A 25,738-nucleotide genomic window follows, 5' to 3' on the forward strand; every position below is an offset into this window, starting at 1 on the left:
AAAAGGCTTTTGTACTCAAACAAATGTCACATATAATTACAAACTACGTAGCAAAACTAATCCAGTGGCAACAGAGTTTTTTAAACGTCGTTAAGGAACAAAAGTGGCAGGATGTTTGTAGTGCCGATAACATAGTTGACAAATATAATGCTTTCCTTAACACATTTCACATGCTCTTTGAGAGTTATTTTCCATTAGAATGTTCTAAACGTGGTACTAGCAGAAAAAGGCAGCCTGTGTGGCTGAGTAGTAGAACAAAGTGGGAATTGCATCAAAATGTTAGAAGTAGTCACAATCAGGCTACAGTAGCCCGTTACAAACAGTATTGTAAGGTGCCTAAAATGTTATTAGGAAGGCAAAGAGTACGTGGTGTGCAAATAGAATAGCTAATTCACAGGATAAAATTAAAAACGTATGGTCAGTTGTGAAGGAAGCGTCTGGGTTCGTAGCAAAAATATTTCTGTTACTGATAAATCAGATATATGTACAGTATTTAACAATCATTTTCTGAGCATTGCTAGTGAATTAAATAACATATCTTCTATAGGGAATCACATAACTCTCTTGGAAAATGCCTTTCTGAGACTGATGTTTGAATTACTCATCTGTGATACTGACAAGGGGGAAATTGAGTCAGTAATTAAATCTCTGAAGACTAAGGACTCTCATGGATATGATGGAATGCCTAGAAGAATCTTAAAGTACTGTGCTGCACATGTTAGCCCTGTACTTAGCCATATTTGTAATTTACCATTTAAGAATGGTCAGTTTTCTCAATGATTAAAGTACTCAGTAGTAAAACCCCTTTACAAAAAGGGAGAAAGGGATAATGTAGACAATTTTAGACCTATTTCTATGCCATCAGTGTTTGCAAAAATTATTGAAAAGGCTGTGTATGTAAGGAAAATTGATCATTTTATATCACATAATTTGTTATCAATAGTACAGTTCAGTTTTAGAAGTCATTTAACAACTGAAAATGCAATATTCTCATTTCTCTGTGAGGTACTGGATGGATTAAACAAAAGATTTCAAATGATAGACATACTTCTTGACTTAACTAAGGCGTTTGATTGGATTGATCACAAAATATTGCTCCAGAGGTAGGACCATTACGAAATACAGGGAGTAGTTCACAATTGGTTCATCTCTTACTTTAACAACAGACAGGAAAAGGTCAATATTCACAGTGTTGAGAAAGCCTGTGATGTGGGGTCTGAGTGGGGTATGGTCAAATGGGGTGGGGGGGGGGGGTGTCCCAGGGATCAGTGTTGAGGCCACTTCTGTTGCTTATTTGTATAAATGATATTCCCTCTAGTATTACGGTTAATTCTAAAATATTTCCGTTTGCTGATGACACTAGCTTGGTAGTAAAGGATGTTGTGTGCAACATTGGCTCTGTTTCAAATAGTGCAGTTCATGACGTAAGTTATTGGCTTGTAGAAAGTTAACTAATGGTAAATCACAGTACGACTCAGTTTTTATGGTTTCTAACACACAATTCAACAAAACCTGATGTTTCAATTTCAGAGAATGGGCATGTGATAGTGAAACTGAACAGCTCAAATTTCTAGGTATTCAGATGGATAGTAAGCTGTCATGGAAAGTCTACATTCAGGATGTTGTTCAAAGACTTAATGTTTCCATTTTCACTATTTGAACAGTATCTGAAGTAAGTGATCATTTGACACAAAAATTAGTCTAGTTTGCTTATTTTCATTTGCTGATGTCATATGGTATTATATGTTGGGATAACTCTTCCCATTCTAAAAGGATATTTTTGGCTCAGAAACAGGCGGTTCAGGCCATAAGCGGCATAAGTTCGCGAACCTCTTGTCGACCCCTGTTCACTAGTCTGGGTATTCTGACATTGGCCTCTCAATATATATATATATTCTTTACTGTCATTTCTTGTTAACAATATCAGCTTATTCCCAAGAATTATTAGCTTTCACTCAATTAAAACCCGGCAGGAATCCAATCTGCATTTGGATCACACTTCCTTAACTCTTGTGCAGAAAGCTGTGCAGTATACTGCTGCATCCATTTTCAGTAAGCTACCACAAGAATTCAAAAATCTTAGCAGGAATCAGCACACTTTGAATTTGAAACTGAAGAGTTTCTTTACGGGTCACACCTTCTATTCTGTTGAGGAGTCCCTTGAAAAAATTAAGCTGATTCTTACGTTATATTGTTTATTGCGTTTACTTCAACTTATGGCTTGATTTTTCAGGTCCATAAACATTTCATTTTATCTGTTATTACTTTTATGTTGTTATATCATGTACTGACACCTTCCATGATCTTGGAAATTTGCTCCTCAATTTGGTCCTGCGGAACTAGGTCAGTAAATAAATAAATAAAAATGATGTGTGGGCCATGACTTGGCCTGTCTCAGCTTTGCTCAGTCCTCCTCAGAAGTATCTGGTACAGCACAACATCAGTTTAGTGTCCCGGAGTGGCATTTTTTGGTCAGCATGGTTCTCTTTATTTCAGCTGAATTGTGGTGTCAGCACTGTTTTCTCTTTGGTATTTGTTCATGGTATGAAGGATGTTCACAGACCCAATGGCTGTTTACACAAAAAGAGGTAATCTAGCAATCTGTTGCCACAAGTCTTTAAAAATGAATGGGACTGACAGTAGAAAGTGATGAGAATTCTTGGTATGTGTTATGCAGTCACATAATTGACATTATAGTACCATGCAGAAAGAATTTAAAGATTTAGTTGACAGTGAAAGAGCACAGATGGGATTCATTGTTCTTTACATCAAAAACCATTTGTCCTAAATTGGTGGGCATGTAGCACGTGAAGAAGTAGGAAGTACATATAGTAAAATTTCCAACGTCTTGTGCATTATTCCTGTGAAATTGAAAGAAGAGTATATAGACTTTTATAATAAATGATTGGAGTGATTTCACAGATTTTCTGTAGCTGTATTATTTGATGTACTGCTACAGGATTTTGCAAACAAATACAAAAACTAAATTTTTTTCCCCCTTCACATTTTACAAGTGCTCCATAAGTGCCCCACTACTGATTCTACAGATATCAAGTCGATAATCAAGTTTTTCCCACAGTTGGCACAGCATGTCCCAATCAATCAGTCCAAAAGTACTTTTGATGTGAAATCGCAATTGTGGTAGGTTCGTTGGTAGAGGAGCCATAAATACAGAATATTTCATATAACTCCAGACAAAAGACTCATATGAAGTTAGGACAGGAGAGTGTGAAGGATATGACATGAATTGATGATCATCAACCCCACCGTGACCAATCCAGGGACGTCCTGAAGCTTTAAACTGCACTTATCATCACCTAATGGAATTGGCAGTTGGTGGATCTTTGTTGAACTTCTTTCTGGAGTATCATTGCAATGTTATGGCAGACTGATGTGAATGCATTTCAAGCACAACAAATGCTTTCTCAGTGCCATCTTGCCTAACTCCTCACTGCTGCACTCTCATGACAGAAATCTGAAGTGCAGCTGCAGTAGTACCAAACCTCTTGTGTTCTTCTATGAGGAGTGGTGAGTTTTCTAACAATATATCAAATAATGTAGCAACAGTGAATTTATGAAACCACTTCAGTCATTTGTGATAATCTTGTATTATTGCAGAGTATGTTGGCTAAGTCAAAGGGGATGCCTGAAACATTTTTTTTTATTTCAAACCCACTATTGAATTTGTGAAGGAAAAAGAAGTGCAGGAACGAAAATTAGAACATTCAGAATGGATTGCAGAGCTTGCATTCTAAGTGGACATGACTGCACACTTCCCACAGTAAGACATTGCAAGATGAGAAACAACTTATTTCTGATTTGATGGGATGCATTGAAAAAGAAAATCACATTGTGTAATGGACAAATTCTGACAAACACAGACCGGTTCCGTAAGTTCACTAGCATCAATGAAGATGCGAGGTTTGAAGAATTCATTGTAGCCTTGGAAGAATTACAAGGATTAGTTTTTTAAATGTTTTGAGGACACTGCAATTCTTACATCTGTCTTCGGGCTGTTTTCGAAACCGTTTGCCATTTCAGTTGAAAGGGCCTTGTGCATGTGCAGATTGATCTACAGTGTAGTTCCTGCTTTAAAGATAAATACTTTTACATTAAAACTATGCAGGATAACTACTTTGTTTCCACGTCCTCATAGTTAGATTGCAAACATGCTTTAATATTTGTGCCAACATATATGTGTGAAAGGCTTTTTTTGTATTATGAAACCAAATAAGTCATGACTGTGTGGCAACCTGAGTGCGAAAATCTGTGAAATGTCTGTGTGTGTACGTACTCCAGCTGAAAATTATATTAAATCTTCAGTGCACCAAAAATAATTAAATAATAGTGAAAATTTGTTTTGTTTGTGTTTTATGTTGTTGGAAAATATGAAACCAAGTCGTATTCAGTGTGAGTGTATTGCCCTCTAAATACAGTTTCCCCCATTCGCCCCTCATCCCCCTTAGACAGCATGCTGTGTTAGTGGAGAAAGTGTGCACCCAGGCTAAGTGCTGTTGTGCCATAGAGCAAGGGCATGGCTCACAAGGCAAATTATCAGCTGCTGCTGGTGTAGTGAGTATGTTAGTTATTTTTGTGCAACGCCTGCTCTGCAGCACTGCAGCAGGGACGATACATACATGGTTCTGAATGTGTGTGGTTTTGTTAAATAACTCTGTGGAAGGGTGTTATCCAAAAGCTTAGCAATGATTTCTTTCTGTTTTATGTGCTTGATGACCATTCAGTGTCACATCCCTACAGTGAATGGTTACCTTTAGCTCCCTACTTTCATTCTATATTTTAGTGCATTTTAGCTTCAGTGAGATCTCTGAAGTCATTTAATAAAATGCCCGAACCCCAACACCATACTGCCTATAAAATCCTCTAAGTACTGAAAGGTTTCGTACTGTCTCAAAGGCAACAGTCCTGCTCCCTACTGCCCACTCCTTTGCCTGACAATTTAAGCATCATATCTCTTCACTATCATTACAATTGCTGTTTACCCCTATTTTGATTATGTCTTATTTCGAACTGTCGATGACTGCACTGATAAATTGACTTTTGGTGTGAAATTAAACCATTGGGAGGTTGACGAACCACAACATCTCTGATCAGCAATTCTGCATATGATGTCTTCCACTCATAACAAGCAGAATTATACATGTGATTGAGGTCCTGGAGGTTGGCAATCCATCATGCATGTGATTAACTGATTTATGTAGCACATGAGTTAAAGTGCAGTTGAGCTGTCACAATGTGAGTTTGCCAACCATTTGATTGAATCAACATTTTACCAAGATACCTGAATTTAGAGTGCCCTTAGTTTCTGGATCACTTTGTATGACTGACTACACCATGACAGTGATAGAATATTCTTAGAGATAGTACCAATAACCTAATTAACCTTGAAGGAAATTGCGTAAATATGTATCCCGAGTCCCCTTAGACTCATCAAAACTGTTAAACAATGTATATGGAGTGCAGATGCCAAGTCCTTTTGTTGAACCATTTGTTGCTTTATGTATTTTGTCACTGTAATTGCTGCTGGGACAGGAGCATTTTTTGCTGTTATAGCTTCTGTTGTACCCACTGGTGCAATAACTACTGCTGAAGATGACACTGCTGTTATTGCTACAACTTTAATCGTTAGTGCCACTGATTGAGAAATTTTTGTCCATAATGCAAGCAGGTTACAGTCCGTGGCATCAGAATTCTGTGTCTCTGCAGGTACACCAAATCCCCGTGTATAGAAAATGACACTTCAGACTGCAGCACACTTACAACTAAGTCCAAGTCACAAACTTTCAAAGAAAGTGTGAGATTGCCATAGCTGTTGTAGACTGCGCTGACCAGTATCATCTGATGTGAAATCCAAATACATAAGCACGATGTTTATCAGCAGATAGTTATGGCCGAAACTATTATCTTCATAAATGGTAATGATATGATTTGACCAGCAATGGTGCATAGGTATTTAACAGAATTGGACTGTCCATTTCACGTGCTTATTGAGGTCCTGGCAGGTGTAACTGGTACTACCTATACGAGTCGAAACACTTTTTTATTTGTTTATTTATTTATCTGTCTATTTTGTTTCGAGTTGCAAAAGTACTGTAGAGTATTTTAAGTTAGTGTCAGTAGTGATAGTTTTCCTAGTAGCTTTAGTCAGTTAAGATTATAACTGTGTTACCCTGACATCAGGTGTGTTGCATACCTAGCAGGCGGTATCTCATTTTGATCACCTTGTCTGCATATGCGATAAGTATCTTACTAGATACCCCGAGTAACCGGACACTTGCCTTCAGGTGCCACGCTTAGAGGTCACTAAGATTTTACGAAGCATCTCTGGAGGTAGCAGGTGTAGTCAGTTTTCAATTGGTCTGTCACAGCTTTCAATATGACATTTGAAGGTTGCCAAAAAAACATACTTCAGTAACTTCTCAATTTTTCAAAAAGGAAAAAAACCATGCAGTGCCTGATCAGGAGAATGTAGAGGCTAAGATACTACAGAAGTGCTGATTTTCACTTTAAAAAAAAAGGAAATAATGGTGTATTGTGTGCAAGCGGTTTTATTGGTGCGTTCCACACTCACCCAAAGAACTCATTTCCTGTCTCTGAAGACATTCTTGGTAAAACTGCTTGTCATGACTTCGTTCCAAAAGAATCAAATCTTAATGAATAATGCTTTGCATATCTCAAGGTAAAGTAGTAGTTTTTGATTTTGGGTTAGATCATCGTTGTTTTCAAAAGATGTTTGTAGCTGGAAATAAGCTACTCTTCACTTTGACATCTAGTCCCAGTTTACACTCACACACATGTAATTTAATTTTTGCAGTAGCTGGATGTATACTACTGTTGACTGTAGCAACTTGTTACAATTTACACTCACACAGATGTAATTTAATTTTTACAGTACCCTTTATCAATTCCGAAGGACTCCAGAAGATTGGAACCAAGTTAGATGGTGCAGTTGTAAAGCACAGGATATACGTTTGGGAAGATTGGGTTCAGATTCCTGTCTGGTCATCCAGATTTAGGTATTCTGTAGTCTCTCTAAATTAATTGAGCAGAATACTGTGATGGTTCCTCCGAGAAGGAGATGACCAGTTACCATCTCCAATTTAAGCTTGTGTTCCATCCCTGAGGATCTTCTCATCACCAGGACATTGAATCCTAATATTGCTTTTTCCCCCAAAAGATTTACCGAGCTTTCTGATCTTCTTTTTGCTGTACTCTGCAAGCCATCATATGGTGTGTGATAAATTGTCCCTCTTAATGACCTCCACACAAACTTTCACGTACTCACTAATTTTCACTTACGGCCAATGGAGAGATGAGTCTAATCCAGGAGAGTTGTCTTTCTTATTAGATTTCATCTTCAACTTTCCCACAATTCTCTAAAAGGAACTCCTTGCATTCTCGTCCAGCAGAGATACAGTATCTACATATCTACTGCTTTTTGATGAAGATGTCAATGTGACCAGCATATGGCGTACTGCCGTGTGTCGAGTCAGAAGAGGCCATTGCAGATGCTGACTATGCTGTGCTACCATGTGCCATCAAACAGCCTATAAAGTCCACCACAATGTATGTCAGAGCAGATAACTCAGCTATATGAAGTTGAGTAGTGATGACCTCATTGTGTAGTTGGATTTCTCTTTGGACAGCTTGTACTCTACTGTTGACTGATTTTGCTATGTTTACAAATAGGTTAACTCTCTACTTCTCCTGTGACATCACTCAACCCCATCTCCAGGCAGTTATGAACTCCAGATGTAATCTCCATGTTTTCCAGCTAATCCACCACTGTTTAGTGGTTGTGGCCTCTAAGACGAACACCAGTTCGCAGGACTCACATTCTGTTGATTGTACACTAGAACCTGAGCACCACTTTGACAAACTTTTGTTTGGTGTGTCTAACATACAGCGTTTGTTTTAATCTTGTGATACACAGAAAACATTTGCTATCTTAAAATGTGAGCTTCCAATGAAAGTGTATCCATGTAATATTGCTAAATGCTCAGTCATTTCTCTTGTATTTTCACAAAGTGTGAAAAGACACTTTGGCACACTGTGTGGCCCAACTTTATTTGATTAATTTTAGTGATGTATTACAAAACTGAAACGTTAGGCAACATTACATAGTGGTAGTAGGGAAGTCCTGTGTACTCTGGCTGTTGAACAGATCTTTTCCTCTGCAGGAAGGAAGTTTGTGCCAGTGAGCTCAAACTTACCATACTGTGCAGTGCACAAGCATTTTCATGGTAATTTAAATCAGTCTTCTGTATGTGCAGTTGTCCACTGTAGGTGATGTTTGCAGGTAGTGTGTAGCATTGTATTGTGTTTGTGTTGTTTGTGAGGGTGATGAGGGAAGGGGTCTTCAGTCTGAAGACTGGTTTGATGCAGCTCTCTACGCTACTCAATCCTGTGCAAGCCTCTTCATCTCTGAGTAACTGCTGCAACATCCATCCTTCTGAATCTGCTTACTGTATTGACTCTCCACTCTCCATCTACGATTTTTACCCCATACGCTTCCCTCCAGTGCTAAATGGTAATCCTGTGATGTCTCAGAATTTGCCCTACCAACCAATCCCTTCTTCTAGTCAGGTTGTGCCACAGATGCCTGTTCTCCCCAATTCTATTCAGTACCTCCCCATTAGTTTTGTGATCCATCCATTTGATCTCCAGCATTCTTCTGTAGCACCACATTTCAAAAGCTTCTATTCTCTTCTTGTCTAAACTATTTATTGTCCACATTTCACTTCCATACGTGGCTACACTCCGTATAAATACTTTCAAAAAACACTTCCTTACACTTAAGTCTATACTCGATGTTAACAAATTTCACTTCTTCAGAAACACTTTTCTCACCATTGCCATTCTACATTTTACGTCCTCTCTACTTTGACCACTTTGCTTCCCAAATAACAAAATTCATCTACTACTTTAAGTGTCTCATTTCCTAATCTAATTCCTTCAAGATCACCTGATTTAATTCTACTTCATTCCATTATCTTGGTTTTGCTTTTGTCGATGTTCATCTCATACCCTCCTTTCAAGACACTGTCCATTCCTTTATTTCTTCTCTCTGGACTTTAATTCCTACTCTAATTTTTCTATTGTCTCCTTTACTGCTTGCTCAGTATACAGATTGAATAATGTCAGAGATAGGCTTCAACCCCATCTCACTCCCTTCTCAACCAGTGCTTGCCTTTCATGCTACTTGACTGTTATAACTGCCATCTGGTTACTGTGCAAATTGTAAATAGCCTTTTGCTCCCTCTGTTTTACTCCTACCTTCTTTAGAATTTGAAAGAGAGTGTTCCAGTCAATATTGTCAAAAGCTTTCTCTAAGTCTATAAATGCTAAAAACATAGGTTTGTCTTTCCTTTACCTATCATCTATGAGAAGTTGTAGCGTCAGTATAGCCTTGTGTATTCCTACATTTCTCCAGAATCCGAACTGATCTTCCTCAGGATCAGCTTCTACCAGTTTTGCCATTCTTCTGTACAGAATTCGTGTTAGTATTTTGCAACAATGACTTATTAAAATGATTGTTTGATAACTTTCACACTTGTCAGCACCTTCTTTCTTTGGAATTGGAATTATTATATTCTTCTTGAAGTTTGAGGGAATTCGCCTACCTCATACATCTTGCTTCACCAGATGGAGGAGTTTTGTCATGGCTGGCTCTCCCAAGGCTATTAGTAATTCTAACGGAATGTTAACTATTCCCAGGGCCTTGTTTTGACGTAGGTCTTTCAGTGCTCTGTCAAATTCTTCATTCAATATCATATCTCATCTTCATCTACATCCTCTTCCATTTCCATTATCTTGCCTCAAGTACATCACCCTTGTATAGCTCCCTATATATTCCTTCCACCTCTCTGCTTTCCCTTCTTTGCTTTAGCACTGGTTTTTGATCTGAGATCTCGATATTCATACAGATGGTTCTCTTTCCTCGAAAGGTCCCTTTAATTTCGTTGTAGGCTGCATCTATTTTCCCCCTAGTGATGTATGCTTTTAAATCCTTACATTTGTCATCTAGCTGTTCCTGCTTAGCCATTTTGCACTTCTTGTTATTCTCATTTTTTAGATGTTTGTATTCTCTTTCATCTGCTTCATTTACTGGATTTTTATATTTTCTCCTTTCATCAATTAAATTCAATATCTCCTGTGTTACCCAAGGATTTTTACTAAGCCTCGTCTTTTTATGTACTTGATCCTCTGTTGCCTTCAATATTTCATCTCTCAAAACTACCCATTCTTCTTCTACTGTATTCCTTTCCTCTGTTCTTGCCAATCATTCCCTAATGCTCCCTCTGAAACACTCTAGAACCTATGGTTCTTTCAATTTTATCCAGGTCCAATTTCCTTAAATTCCTACTTTTTTGCAGTTTCTTCAGTTTTAATCTACAGTTCATATGGTGAGAGTCTATATCTGCCCCTGAAAATGTTTTACAAGTTAAAATCTGGGTCCAAAATCGCTGTCATACCATTATGTAATCAATTTGAAACCTTCCAGAGTCTCCAGGTCTCTTCCACTTATACAACCTTCTTTCATGATTCTTAAACCAATTGTGAGCTATGTTAAATTAAGCTCTGTGCTAAATTATATCAGGTGGCTTCCTTTTTCATTCCTTTCCCCCAGTCCATATCCACTTACTATTTTTCCAGTTTCCCACGACTATTAAATTTTTGTCTCCTGTAACTATCTGAATAATTTCCTTTATTGCATTTTATGTTTCTTCAATCTCTTCATCATCTGCAGAGCTAGTTGGTATATAAACATGTGTTACTGTAGTGGGTGTGAGCTTCATGTTTATCTTGGCTACAATAATGCTTTCACTACACTGTTCACAGTAGCTTATCTGTATTTCTACTTTCCATTCATTATTAAACCTACTCTTGCATTACCCCTTTTTGATTTTGTGTTTAGAACCCTATATTCACCTGACCAGAAGTCCTGTTCCTCGTGCCACCAAACTTTACTAACTCCCACTATATCTAACTTTAATCTATCCATTTGACCAAGTGAGGTGGCTCAATGGTTAGTACACTGGACTTGCATTCAGGAGGACGGTGGTTCAAACCAGTGTCCGGCCATCCTGATTTAGGTTTGTCATGAGTTCCCTAAATCACTTCAGGAAAATGCTAGCATCGTTCCTTTGAAAGGACATGCCTGATTTCACTCCGTATCCTTCCATAATCCGATGGGACCGATAACCTTGCTGTTTGGTCCCCTCCCTCAAATCAACCAGCCAACCAACCCATTCCCCTTTTTAAGTTTTCTAATCTACCTTTCCAATTAAGGGCTCTAACATTTAATGCCCTGATCCATAGACTGCCAGTTTTGTTTCTCCTGATAATGACATCCTTCTGAGTAGTCCCTACCTGGAGATCTGAATGGTGGACTGTTTTACCCCTGGGATATTTAATCCAAGAGGATGCCATCCATCATCATTCAACCATACAGTAAGGCTGCATGCCGTAGGAAAAATTACAGCTGTAGTTTTCCATTGCTTTCTGCTGTTTGCTGTAACAGCACAGCAGGACTGTTTTGGTTGATGTTATAAGGCCAGATCAGTCATTCATCCAGACTGGTGCCCTTGCAACTACTGAAAAGGCTGCTGCCGCTCTTCAGGAACCACATGTTTGTCTGGCCTCTTAACAGATATGCAGTTGTGGCTGCAGCTACAGTACCTACCTTTATTGCTGAGGCATGCAAGCCTCCCTATCAGTGGCAAGGTCCGTGGTTCATGGGGGGACTCTACATTGATAAAATACATTTCACTTTCACTAATAAAATGACACTCATATATATTTGTGATATCTGCATTACAGTACCTGATGGTATTGAAAGTAACTGAAAGTAATCAATTTTATTGATACACCAAGGTACATATGCTAGCCTGCATTCTCTTTTGCCAAAGGAGAAATGCATAGGATTTGACAAACTTTATTGCTTCATTGATATTTATCTCATGATTGGGACAAAAAAGTGAGCAATCTTTGTTCAAAAGAATACTGCAGTTTCCCACAAAATTATTTTCTGACTGTGTTTTGCATAGTAGTGGTGAATGTTTCGCATCAGTGTTAATTCTTCCACTACCACGAAAAAGAGTTCATTCAAAATTAGGAGCTTTGTCAGTTAAGTTCATATGGCATCCCAGAATGAATTTATCCATATTAAAAGCCTGTAATGATGATAGTGTGTTGTTTGTGAAAGGACATTATCTTTTAAGCAGTTTATTCCATACAAATAAAGTAGGTTTTTATGGTAACATCTAGTATTGATGCCCAGATGTGTTTTTCTGTCTTCACAACTATTAACCACAGCTTGTGGTGCAATCTTTATGAATATGTTTAACCTATCAAAATTGCAGGAGAAACTGAGTCGATAAAAATTCCACTTTATGTCAGCTGATATACTGCTTGACAATCAAGTTGCAAGACACAAGAGAAGAATGAATATTGACCATTTGCAGTGCTGTGGGTACACTTGAGACAGAAAATACTGACAGCGAGACTAGGAAAAACATATATATCAAGGAACTGTAATTTGTTGGTTAAAATTTGAGTATGAGGTTGTTGACCATGCTAACCTGCTTACTGTAGTCTAATCTTGATCTACCTCTTCTATTTTTACACACTATACTTCCTTTATTATCAAATTGGCTATCCATTAATGCCACAGGCTGTCCACTATCAACTGAATCCTTTGTTTAGTCAATTTGTGCCTCAAATGAATTTCTTACTTAGTCTCATTCGGTATTTCTTTATTATTTATCCAATCTTCCCATCTATTCTTCAACATTCCTTTGTAGCATTACATTTCAAAAGCTGTTATTCTCTTCTTGACTGTATTATTTATCATCTACGTTTCACTTCCACAAAAGGCTACACAGCAGATGAATATTTTTAAAAAATTTTCCTAATACTTATACTTGTATTAGATATTAAAATATTTCTCTTTTTCAGAAACTGATTTGCTACTGCCAGTCATCATATTATTTCCTCTCTACTCTCAGTGTTGTCAGTTATCTTGTTGCCCAAGTAGCAGAACTGATCATCTACTATTTAAATTTCATAATCTAATTCCTTCATCATTGCGTGATTTAATTTGACTACATTCCATTACCCTTGTTTTAATATTGTTGCTACTCATCTTTTAACCTTTTTCCGAGACAATTTTCATTCCCGTCAACTGTTCTAAGTCCTTTCCAGTCTCCGAAAGAATGAAAATGTCATCAGCAAACGTTAGAGTTGTTATTTTTTCTCCTTAAACTTTAATTTCCTTTTCAAATTCCTCTGTTTACCACTAGTCTCCTTGCTCAGTTTACAGATTGAACAATTTTGTGTGTGTGTGTGTGTGTGTGTGTGTGTGTGTGTGTGAGTGAGGGGGGGTGGGGGGGGGGGGTGGGCTATAATCCTACCTTCAGAATTTCAAAGAGTGTACTCTGGTCACTATTGTCAAATGCTTTCTCTAAATCTACAACTGCTACAAAAATATCTTTTTAAGATAATGACAATACTATGAAAAGGATAGATTGCTACTCGCCATATAGTGGAGATTTTGAGCTGAAGATAGACTGCCAAAGACAGTGGTCGTGTGTGTGAGTTACGTTTGTGTGAGTGTGCATGTTGATGTTGTTTAATTCTGAAGATGGCATTTGTGACTGAAAGCTTACGTGTTTGACAGTTTTTTGTTGTTGTGCCTATCTGGGACTCAGCATCTCTGCTATATATCTTTTTCATAATATTGTAATTATTCCATCCTGAATTTTCCATTGTTTGATTTTTCTTTTTAAGATAAGTTGTAGGGTCAGTATTGCCTCACATGTTTCTACATTTCTGTGGAATCCCAAGGTGGGCTTCTAGAACTCTCTCTGTTCTTCTGTAAATAAAATTCGTATTAGTATTTTGCAACCATGATGTATCAAACTGATGGTCCAGTAATATCAATATAATAGAAGGAAACATTCCACGTGGTTCAGTAATATTCACACCCATCTTCTTTGGAATGGGAATTATTGCATTTACCTGATGGTATGTTGCCTGTTGCATATATCTTGCATACCAAATGGAATAGTTTTGTCCAAGGGTCTCAGTAATTCAGAGGGAGCGTTGTCTACTTCAGGGACCTTGTTTCGACTCGGGGTTCAATGGTGTTCAATTGAATGCTTCAAATACTATGATATCTTTGGTCTCATCTTCATTTATTTTCTCTTCCCTTTCCATAATATTGACTGAAAGTATGTTTCCTTTTTATAGCTCTTATATACATTTTTTCCACTTTTTCACCTTTCATTCTTTGCTTATTACTGGCTTTTGATCTGCACTTTTGATATTCATATCACCATTTCTCTTTTCTTCAAAAATTTCTTTGATTTTCCTATAGGCAGCATATTGATTTCCCCCAGGCTTTGCATTTATCATAGGGTCTATCCTGTTTCAACATTTTGCACGTCCTGCCAGTCTTATTTTTATATGTTTATATTTGCTTTTGCTTACTTAACTTTTATATTTCCTCTTTTTCACCATTCAGTTCAAGAATTTGTATGCTACCCAAGGATTTGTAGTGGGCCTTATATTTTTGTTTGTTTAATCTTCGGCTGCTTTCACTATTTCATCTCTGAAAGCTGCCCATTCATCTTCTGTCACATTCCTTTTCTCTGTTTCGTCCAGCCACTTGTGTAATGGCCCCTTTAAAAACCTCAGCATCTTTCATATTCATTACTTATTTATTTATCTATGTATCTATCTATCTATCATGTGCTGCGAGACCATATGAGTCCAAAGCGACTTTGTAATGAAAGGAGTAAACACGTAGTTTACAGGATGCTGATCATAAACAAAAAATTAAAGAATTACCGTATTTACTCGAATCTAAGCCGCACTTTTTTACCGGTTTTTGTAATCCAAAAAACCGCCTGTGGCTTAGAATCGAGTGCAAAGCAAGCGGAAGTTCTGAAAAATGTTGGTAGGTGCCACCACAACTAAGTTCTGCCGTCGAATATATGTAGCGCTACCCAGGCATGCTTTGTAGGCACAAAGATAAATACTGGCGCCAAAACCTCTGCGTCAGTAAATAAATTAAAAAAAAAAGGTGGAAGACGAGCTTTTTTTCTCTGCCCCGAGTTTAGACTACTGCATTTTTATATATTATCCAACGAAGTAAATACAAATTCCGTATTGTTCATCTTCGAATGTAGCAGAATTTCAATGTACTATGAAAATCCGACTGGCAAGACTGTTTGGGATGTTCGTCAATATGGCCAACTCTACGTTCTGAATTTTTTCCTACCTGTGAGAAGAGATGTTTGCTAATAGGAACCTGATGAAATGTGAATCACATGCAGTATTCTCTTCACCATAAGAATAATACGAATATAAACATTTTGCCATGTATTCTTTCGTGTTTCCTGCTATCTCATTTAAATCCTGTCTGCCTAATAAACTACGAAACTAGAGTGAGACAACAGCAAACGTGGAAGAAATACATATCGTGTCATGTTTATATTCGTATTATTCTTATGCCTAATAGTGATACAGTCAGAAATGAAGCACGGCAACTGACTAGATTTTTAAATCTAAGATGACTCTAATTTCTGTGCAGAATTTGATGTTCTAAAGAAGCGGCCGCAAAGATTTTCAAACACAGAAAAATTTTCACGTAACTCTCGTTCAGAACATGTTCAATCATACGCAGTCTATTATTTTGTTCTTGTTGATAATTATCAAAGAAAGCAGCAGTGTAAGTAACAACAAATAGCAGTCTCTTGCCATTGTTTCGCTAATGAGACGATTCCTCTCTTCTTCTTCTTCTTCTTCTTCTTCTTCTTCTCTTTTTTTTTTTTTTTTTTTTAATTGTAAGCGGCGGTAGCGCGCACAAAAGCAAGCCATGCCACGAGCGGCGACAGGCCATAAACACGAACTACCAGAATGTGACAAACAATGCATGACACAGTACAGTAATGCATTTTCAGCTTAGAGTGATGTAAACACCTATAACAAAGAAAACGGCACTTATCAGATCAAAGCAAAATAAGCAATCGATTCAAACCAGCGAAGCACGTGAAAAAGGAAGGGTACCCATATAAATACGGACGGAGCACCTGACGCATAGCAATGGCTACCTGGTAAAGCTTAACTGCTAAGCTTACAACTCGAACCAAACTACTGTAGCTGTATCGTCATTCATTTGACCTAAATTGTGTCTCTTATTACAATGGACCAACTTTGTTTCGATTTGGAGGTGTGGCCTAAAAGATTCGAGTGCGGCTTAGAATTGAGTAAATACGGTAATAGAACACAAAAAAATTGTGAGAGAGTGTACGAATAATTTAGACATTATAGAGGAAATTCCTTGACTATTGTGAGGAGCTCCTGTACAGAATAAGAGTGTTCCAGGAGGAAACCTTTATAATTGGAAACCTGTTGGAAATGAAACCTGCTGAAATAGTACATACTTTTCTGTACAAAGCTTCAGGAAGTGCTATCGCAAGCCCAATTTTTTTTTCTGCCTAATGTTCACTACAGAAATGTTGCAGTTCCTTCTGAATGAGTCAGTTTATCATTGTCATATCTTCTTAATTTCCCAACTTTCTGCAGATTCTTCAGTTTCAATCTGTAATCCATGACCAGTAAATTATGTTCCGAGCCCGTTTAATGATGTAATAAACTCAGCCGCAGAAATCATTAGCAAGTTACATAATGTAGTAGTGTACTTGTAACAGTGTTTGAACAGAAATCCTTTGACAAGGCACTCTTTGTCTAACAGTTCATGAGCTCTATGGACCAGGAACTTAAGGTTGACATTTCCCCATGAGTGATAGTGATTGGCTCAAGACATGGAGTGAAAGGTTTACCTGCATAGGTTAGCTACATACATTGTTGTCCAGGAATATGTATGCGTGTTTCTTAACCAGTGCATCAGATAAAGGTACCTGACCTGTTTCTTCATTGAGTTTCAAAGAGTAGGTGATATGTAACAGTAGAATGATGATAAATACACTGTTGGATTTTTCCAAGTAACTAAGGTTAAAGGTAGTGATCAAAGATCATGCCCTACTATGTACTATTTAGAGTTTAATTTCTATGAAGAATCCTTTGAATTTATTAAATATCATCATAATTTAATTGCTGCAACACAAAACAATATTTAATTTCTAAGTATTAGTCATTAGACTCAGTATTTCACATAAAATGTAAACTTTTTGACCTTCACAACAAGAAATGATTTTGTCATCTACTTTAAGAATTGTATTAATTTTGTGTTTCAAAAACTTTACAATGAAATCAATCTTGGAAATAGGTCTTTTCATGACTACAGTATTATGTTTATATAGTTATAGTTTTTCTATTGATGCTGTAATAGATGTCTGTATTTTCTGCAGGGTGCATGCAGGTTGTCTGGAGTTCAAAAGACATCCAAAGAGACACCAGTGAGACGACTGGACATCCGTTTTATACCATATGATCAGTTCTACTGTGCTATCCTGTATTTCACAGGTTCAGACTTGTTCAACAAAGAGATGAGAACACATGCTCTGTCAAAGGGCTTTACACTGAATGAATATTCATTACGTCCTGTTGGAAGCACAGGTATCTTAGTTACAACATTGTCACTAAGTAGTGATGATATTTATATATTACAGCAATACTCATTACAAAATTTCTTCAGTTCTGTCTTGTAGTTATTTTAGTTTGTGGAGAGGAAAACTAATATTTGACAATTATGTTTGTAACTAGCCTAAAACAGTTAATGTTTCAAAAACTTTTTAATCAGTAATCTGGAAAAAGGAAGATGTCCTCTGTTGTTGGTGAGGAAGATGTCTTCTCTTGTTGGCCTGTCAAAAGTGTTTCTTTGTAGCCAGTCATGGTGAAAGTAGTAAGAAAAGAGAAATGATATGTGTCTTGTCACCACTTGACATGTCTGTGTACTGTGGGATGTGACACATAAAAGCATGCTTGGGTTTATAAGTCGGAAGGGAGTGATAAGAAATATTGGCACTGCAGGACATCCAGCAACTTGGAGTGTCAGCTAAAAGAAGTCTATACAGATGTGGTAATGATAGTAGGAATTGAAGGAACTAAATTAAGGAATAATTTTATGTTAAGAGAGTACATTACTCTAAACATTCCCTTTGTATGTTCAATTATTCTTACCTCTGTCAGGTGAGTGGAAAAGCCTATGTTTCAGTGTAGTGTGTATACAGTTTATTCAGGAGGAAAAGAACCAGTTACGTGTTATTTTTTGTTCTGCTATAGTAGCGGGAATTGACAACTTGGTTCTTTCTTTCGCTTTTAATATAGTTAATAGCCTGCTACTGATGCTGTTATAGCTTTCAGAGCTCATCTTGTGCGTTATTCCATGTGTTTCAATGCTCGTCTTCTGCTGAGTGAATAAAAACAAAGCATAATTTATTATTAAAAAGGTTCAGTGAATATTCATGAAATAAACCCAAAAATGTAGGTAACATCCACATTTTACAGTTTGTGGATTTCACATATTCAGTAGGAGATGTGGTCATGAGTCACATATATAGTAACATGTTGTAGTGCAAGGCAGTAAGAGATAATTAAAAATTAGTTGTAGTGTGAGGAGAAATAATGGATCATTAAAATGAAACTTGGAAGTTTACTTTCTGTAGCCAATTCATTTATGATGCAACTGATCTTTTTCTTTTCAGATTTGCAATTTATTTCAGTTTATGGTGAATTTATTTTTAGCGACTGATGAGATACAATTATACGACACTAAAACCTAAAGTTTTCTGTGTGTTTGTGGCAGGACAGAAAATATTTGGAGAATGGTGCATTCGAGAAGTTTAACATGTCCAGTTTTAGATACAAACTGAGTTACATTTTTTTTTAAATTTGTACATGAAAGAAACTGAACAAAAATTCACAAATGATTTATTGATACATTAGTGTTGTTCTTCATGGTTAACTGTCCACAATGTGTGTGATAAAGGTAATGAGACTGACAACAGTGCAAGTGATCTGGCAATGCTGTGTTGTTCTACTTGTGTATGCCAATGTGTTCACCTCTTCTAGATGCTCTGTTCCAGTTTCAGTTCTGTTCAGCAATCATGTGACTTTTGAGAGTGCCATCAGTGAAGTTGCATGTTATGAAAATGGAACAGCAGAATTTAGAGCAATGTTATGCAATCAGGTTTTGTGTTAAACTTGGGGAATCCACAAGTACGATCTTTGAAAAGTTGAAATAAGCTTGTGGGTAACTTTCCTTATCAAGAGCAGAATTTTTTTTTGGTGGCACATATCATGTTTGGAAGCCCAAGAAAATTGGAAATGAACCTCACTCAAGGAGACTTTCGTCTTCAAAAACTGATGAAAATGTCCAACAGGTGCGTGCTCTTGTGAACTCAGACTGACGTTTGACAATAAGGATGATGGGTGACTTTTAAACTTAGACACTCCCACCATACATCAAATTTTGACCAAAGTTTTGCTCATAAGAAAGACCTGTGTCCAAATGGTGCTGAAAAGTCTCCTGACTGAGTAGCAGGAGAGTCAAAGAAACATGTTGATATTCTTGAAAAGATTGGTTCAGTCCTGCGATCACAAGTGGTGAATCTTGGATTTTTGAGTATGATACAGAGTGGCAAAATGAGAAGTGGCACACTGAGACATCTCCTTGACCGAAGAAAGCCCAAATGAGCAAATTAAAGATCAAGAGAACATTGATTTGCTTTTACTATAGTATGGGCATCATGCGTAAAGAATTTGTTCCTCAAGGACAAACTGTTGACCAAGTGTTTTACAAAGATCTGCTTGAAAGGCTAAGGAAAAGGGTGTATTGAGTGAGACCAGACATTTCAAACAAGTGGATGCAGCATCAGGACAACACCCCATGTCGCATGGCTACTTCCATCACAGAATTTTGACCCCAAAAGCCATTCCTGTTGTTCCACAGCTCACCCCATTCACTTGGTCTGAGTCCTCGTAACTTTTTTCTGTTGGCAAAATTGAATGTGAGTGACATTTTAAAGGTGCTATCAGTTGACGCCTTTCAGTGCTGCTACCAAGACCGGGAACAATGCCTGCCAGTGATAGCTGCTGGAGGAAACTTCTTTGAATGGGGCAATAGTGTTGTTTGAAAAAAAATATGTTAAAAAAAGTGTTGATAGATAAAAAGTAAGTCTCATTATTTTTCTCACACACCTCTTATGCTAGGTGATAGTAATGACTGCATACTCACTTTGCATCAATAGTGGTTGAGAAGGTAGAAGAAAGAAATTGTCACCTAGTGGCAGCACACAATATGTACCTCCTAATGTAACTGTTATTAGATAACCACATACATTTTTTTTATGAATAATGGAAGGTGTGAGGGTGGTAATCACACTCTGTATAGTTAATTTGTTGGGATATTGACAAGCATATAAAAAGGAATGAAAATGATGCTGAACTTTCAGGCACTGGATAATGTTTTCAGTCTTGTGCATGTTCCTGTTGATCACTCAATGCTACAACTATACAGTGATTGTGTACCTTTTGACCTTCCATTATTTGTATTCCAACCGAGACTCCAAGGACAATTCAATATGTATATAACAATTACAAACAGCTATAACTATTTAATGCACAGTGATAAGAATTAAAGAGAATAAAAAAGTTCATTTTTTAAAAAGAATATATACTTTATAGGATTTCTATACTACTACTCTTGGTCACATGGACATTGTCTAAACAGTAATCCGTTTCACTCCATCATTCTGAAACACATGTGAAGTAACTGATGCGAGCGTCATTAGAAATGTACATTTTGAGTTCTGGAGTTGATATTGACAAAGAAAGCACAAGACCTTTATGTAACCTGCCAAAAGAAATTCATTGCCTCAGGTCTGGAGATCTACATGGCCAAGAGCAGAATACAGTGTCATCAAGTTGCACAAACATCCTGTTTCTTCAAATTGTTGATGTCATCTGTGGAGGTTATTGCTATTTGTAGATGCTTGATAGCATTGCTGTTGAAATCTTCTTTGCACTGTGATGACAGAACAACTGTTAGAATTTAACATGCAGAATACCTTCTGTGTGGTATCCACCATTCTCACTTATGATATGAACTTTCCACATATGAATCACTCTGCACGTGCTGGGGTGTGATTTACTGTACTTGCACAACAATCAAAATTTTTATCTTTTTTTTACTATCTATAATTGTTATTGATACATCACTATGTGTTAAATAGTTATAGCTGTTTGCAGTTTGCTATAATCATTTTGAATTTATCTGAGCACTTATTTTATGAATTTTTCTCTTTTGTAGACAAGGAAAGGTTGTCTGGAGACAGCTCTCTGTTGGTCCAGTAATTCTTGTTGCTTCCATTTCTTACACAGGTGGAAGTATGTTTTTATTTTAGAAGCTTGTGGAAAAATTCCAGCCCAAAATATTGTAGAAATTGGATTTATTTTTGTATTATGTTGCTAGTATCTTAATGTCTAGAATTTTCTGAAAACAAATACCAACTACAGTTTCATAATATCTTTATTTCTTAATGGAATATATTTTTCAAACCAACAATTCATTTCATGGCATCATTGCTAAAAAGAAGAATTATCTTCACAGAGATTTAAAGTCAGTTACTTTGGTCCAGAAGGGTGTCCATGATTCAGGAATACACATTTTCAATAACTTATCAGCAGCCATAAAAAGTTTAACTACTGTACTAATAAAGTCCAGTTGTAGAGAAGCCCAAATGATTTACTGCTGGCCAACTCCTCCTTCTCCATTGATAAATTTCTTAGCAGAATCAAGTGATGTGTACATGTTATTATTAATATCAAATATGGGAGCATTTTGTACAATGTGACATCTGTACAACTTCAGTGCAGTAATGTGATCAATGTAAATAAGTGTTGTAAAATGATTTTTCTATTTGATGTTGTGTGGCTACAATAGCCTAAGAGTTGTCATATGCGCCTTTGTTTAAACATCTACATGTTTTGTGGCAAATTTGCCATTAACTTTTAAATGTAGATGTGTGTAAGGTTTTTGATGTAATTGCACTTCCATGAAAATCATTTAATTTAGAATCTGTGGAATATACAAAATCATACTTTTTTTGTAAATATTATTGTGTAGTCTTGTTTCCTGACATGTTCTACATGCTAGAGGATCTCCTCACTATGGATCTATAGGAATGATAAGTACATCTATTGTAATCAACTTGCAACTGTTAGAAAAATCTCATTGGTAGTGACTACTTGTTCACGTGTGGGACTTATCAGTAAAGTTGCCCATCCCTTCCAGTGCCCTCATAGTGTGAATCATGTTTCTGACATGCTCATGCTTCAAGGCATATGGAAGTCTAGTAATTGCCCATGATTATGGAAGTCAGAGACCTGTATTTGTCTCAGTTAATGCTAGTTTGGAGACAGGTAATGGATCAACAGGATAAACCAGAGCATTAGATACCATCCCTTGACTTAGACCAGTGATGTCATAACAAGTCCCAAGATGCAGCACAAACATGATTTCTAAATGCTGGCCAAGGATGTTACATGCTCCCATTGTGCCAAAAATGTACATCAAATAGAGAATCATACAAATTATTAATAATAAATATTGAAGTTAATGGGGCAGTGATAAGAAATTAGCACTTTTGCACAAGGACAAACTAATATCTAAAATAACAGCCACAAAATCATGTTGCAGCAAAATACACAAAACAAAACAAGAAGGGAATCACAATACCATGGCTGATTTGAAAGACGCAAAAAAACACAAAAGTATTGCAAACCGACTACACTGAAGAGCCAAAAGAATTGGTATACCTGCCTAATATTGCGTAGGGCCCCTGCGAGCACGCAGAAGTTTTGCAACATGACGTGGCATGGACTCAACTAATGTCTGAAGTAGAGCTGGAGGAAATTGACACCATGAATCTTGAAGAGCTGTCCGTATATTTGTGAGAGTGTGGGGGTGTGGAAATCTCTCCTGAACAGCATGTTGCAAGGCATCCCAGACAAGCTCAATAATGTTCATGCCCGGGGAGTTTGGTGGGCAGTGGAAGTGTTAAACTCAGAAGAGTGTTCCTGGAGCCACTCTGTAGCAGTTCTGAATGTGTGAGGTATTGCATTGTCGTCCTGCTGGCATTGTCCAAGTCCGTCGGAATGCACAATGGACATGAATGGATGCAGGTGACCAGACATCCCATATCACTCCCAACTGCACACTCCCCACACCATTATAGAACCTATATCAGCTTGATTAGTCCCCAGCTGACATTCAGGGTCCATGGATTCATGAGTAGTCTTCATAACCGTATACATCCATCCGCTCAATACAATTTGAAATCAGACTCGTCCGACCAGGCAACATGTATCCAGTCATCAACAGTCCAATGTCGGTGTCGACGGACCTAGGCGAGGCATAAGCTTTGTGTCGTGCAGTCATCAAGGGTACACGAGTGGACCTTCGGCTTGAAAGGCCCCTATCGATGATGGTTTACATGCTGACACTTGTTGATGGCCCAGCATTGAAATCTGCAGCAATTTGCAGAAGGGTTGATTTTTGTCATGTTGGAATGATTCTCTTTAGTTGTCATTAGTCCCATTTTTGCAGGATCTTTTTCCAGTCACAGCAATGTTGGAGATTTGATGTTTTACTGGATTCCTGATATTCAGGGTAAAATCATGAAATGGTTGCAAGGGAAAATCTCCACTTCATTGCTACCTCAGAGATGCTGTCTCCCATCTCTCATGCGCGTACTATAACACCATGTTGAAACTCAGTCAAATCTTGATAACCTGTCATTGTAACAATGTAACAACTGCGCCAGACACTTGTCTTCTATAGGCGTTGGTATTCTGCATGTTTACGTATCTCTGTATTTGAATACACATGCCTGTACCAGTTTCTTTGGTGTTTCAGTGTACAACTGGTATTGAAAACATCACTTAGCTCAACTTAAGAGACTGATAACAATACAGAAAGCCAAAAACCAATATCAGTATAAAAATGATACGAATACCATATATGTCTATAAGGAGGGGCAAAAGGAGGCACTTCCAACCCTTCCTCTGGGATCTGAAGCATACATTTTCTATTCATTTCTGGATTCTCACATGCTTCGTGATGTGCATGGATAACCATCAATTCTGTAATATATAACAAGATCTTTGTGGAACTAAAATTTAGTTCTTGTGGTACGACACGTATCAAGACTGACAAACTCTTTTAGGTAATAAGTGGAACTCATTTATATCATAAATAGAAATTTTTAAGTCTTGCCATCTCCCCAATCTCCCTTCCTCAAAAATGTTATAATGCCCATGACCAATACATAGTGAAATATCACAAGACCTAATGAAATGTGGTATCAAAAGCCTCACCTGATCTGTATAGCTCAACATAAAATGCCAATACCAATACAAAAGCCAAAAACTGATAGCAATACAAAAAGTCCAAAAATGATGCCAGTACAAATAACCACAAAATGTGGGAATTGGTGAAACACTGTATCAAAATAAAACAAATAATTAATGGTTTAGCGTGACTATAACTCACAAACTGACCCCTGTTCTCTGAAGGCAAGTAGCATGCCATTCAAGAATTTTATATTCAAAAGGAAAAAGCATTCATAAATAATTCCAAGTTCATGTAAACTGTTATCACCACTTTTGCTCGTTAGTAGGGCAGTGAAAGATGATGTTTAATTACTGACTGATTGGGATTGTAAGCTCATTAATGAATAATGTGACCCATGGCAACTATACTGTCTCATGGCCCAAAACTGATGAGGAATATTAAAGGCTCAGGTTAACTCTTTTGATGTACGTACTCCTTGTTTATCTAGGAAGAAACGTTCAAGTACATACATAATGTCTTTGAATGAGATTCAGTCTGTGAGGTTAGAAGTGATATGCAACACTAATGCTGCTTTGATGTTTCCTTGAGTTATTGTAGCTAGCTAGTGCATAAATTAACTGTTCCAGGTGTGGCTGGTGAACCGATTCCCATTACTAGCGAGGAGGACATTTTTAACTGCATTGACTTTAAGTATAGGAAACCAGAAGAAAGAGACTGGTGAACAGAACTGCTCAGGACAGCTCTAGAGTACACTGATGTACTTATATAATAGGAATAGAAACCCAGTACTTATTCATGTCTTTGCTTAAAACTTTCGATTGAGAGATTGTCTGATAAACTGTATTAATTTAGCACATTGTAATAACTGAAAAATTTTTAATACAAGATTTATGAACATCCAAAATAATTGTCCAGTATTGTCAACTTACCTCTCCTATATCCAATTTATCTGTATTTATTTAGTTCATGAATGACCTTTAGTTGAATTTAATTTTATATGATACTATAGGAAATATTATGAACAACAAGTGTGCATGTCATGTAGGTCATACTCAACACAGAAAACACTCAATAGTATAATCAAAACAGTTGCACTGTAGGAAATAATCCTAAAGTGCAACCAGATTCATTATATTAAGTAACGCCATTAATTACAAAGAACAATATACACAAATTTGACTTAAGAGATACTCCTTAAGACCGTAAAATTCCTTTTCCATCAGATAGTTTCTGAGTTACTTTGGAAAGTTAGTGTCATGTGTACTATGATGTAACTTTCTGGAGAGGCTTCTTAGTAAGCTGATTCTCAAGTACTGAGGTCCTGTATCAAGGATTGTCAGCCAGTGGCGTATGCTTCGTATCTTGTTCTTCCTTGATGTGTTGTGGGTACAGCTG

General features: G+C 37.1%; 1 protein-coding gene across 1 annotated transcript in view; it reads left to right on the forward strand.

Annotated features, from left to right (window-relative positions):
* The window catches only part of LOC126464525 (DNA polymerase beta-like), a 57,551-nt gene extending 32,301 nt beyond the window's left edge, over positions 1 to 25,250 (forward strand). Inside the window, exons 6-7 of the mRNA XM_050096240.1 lie at positions 17,397 to 17,604; positions 24,970 to 25,250. Coding sequence (XP_049952197.1) covers positions 17,397 to 17,604; positions 24,970 to 25,064 — 303 coding nt within the window. The 3' untranslated portion in view covers positions 25,065 to 25,250. The remainder of the gene's footprint in view (positions 1 to 17,396; positions 17,605 to 24,969) is intronic.
* Positions 25,251 to 25,738: the final 488 nt, after the last annotated feature.

Source organism: Schistocerca serialis, chromosome 1 (genome assembly GCF_023864345.2).
Source record: "Schistocerca serialis cubense isolate TAMUIC-IGC-003099 chromosome 1, iqSchSeri2.2, whole genome shotgun sequence".
Taxonomy (NCBI): Eukaryota; Metazoa; Arthropoda; class Insecta; order Orthoptera; family Acrididae; genus Schistocerca; species Schistocerca serialis.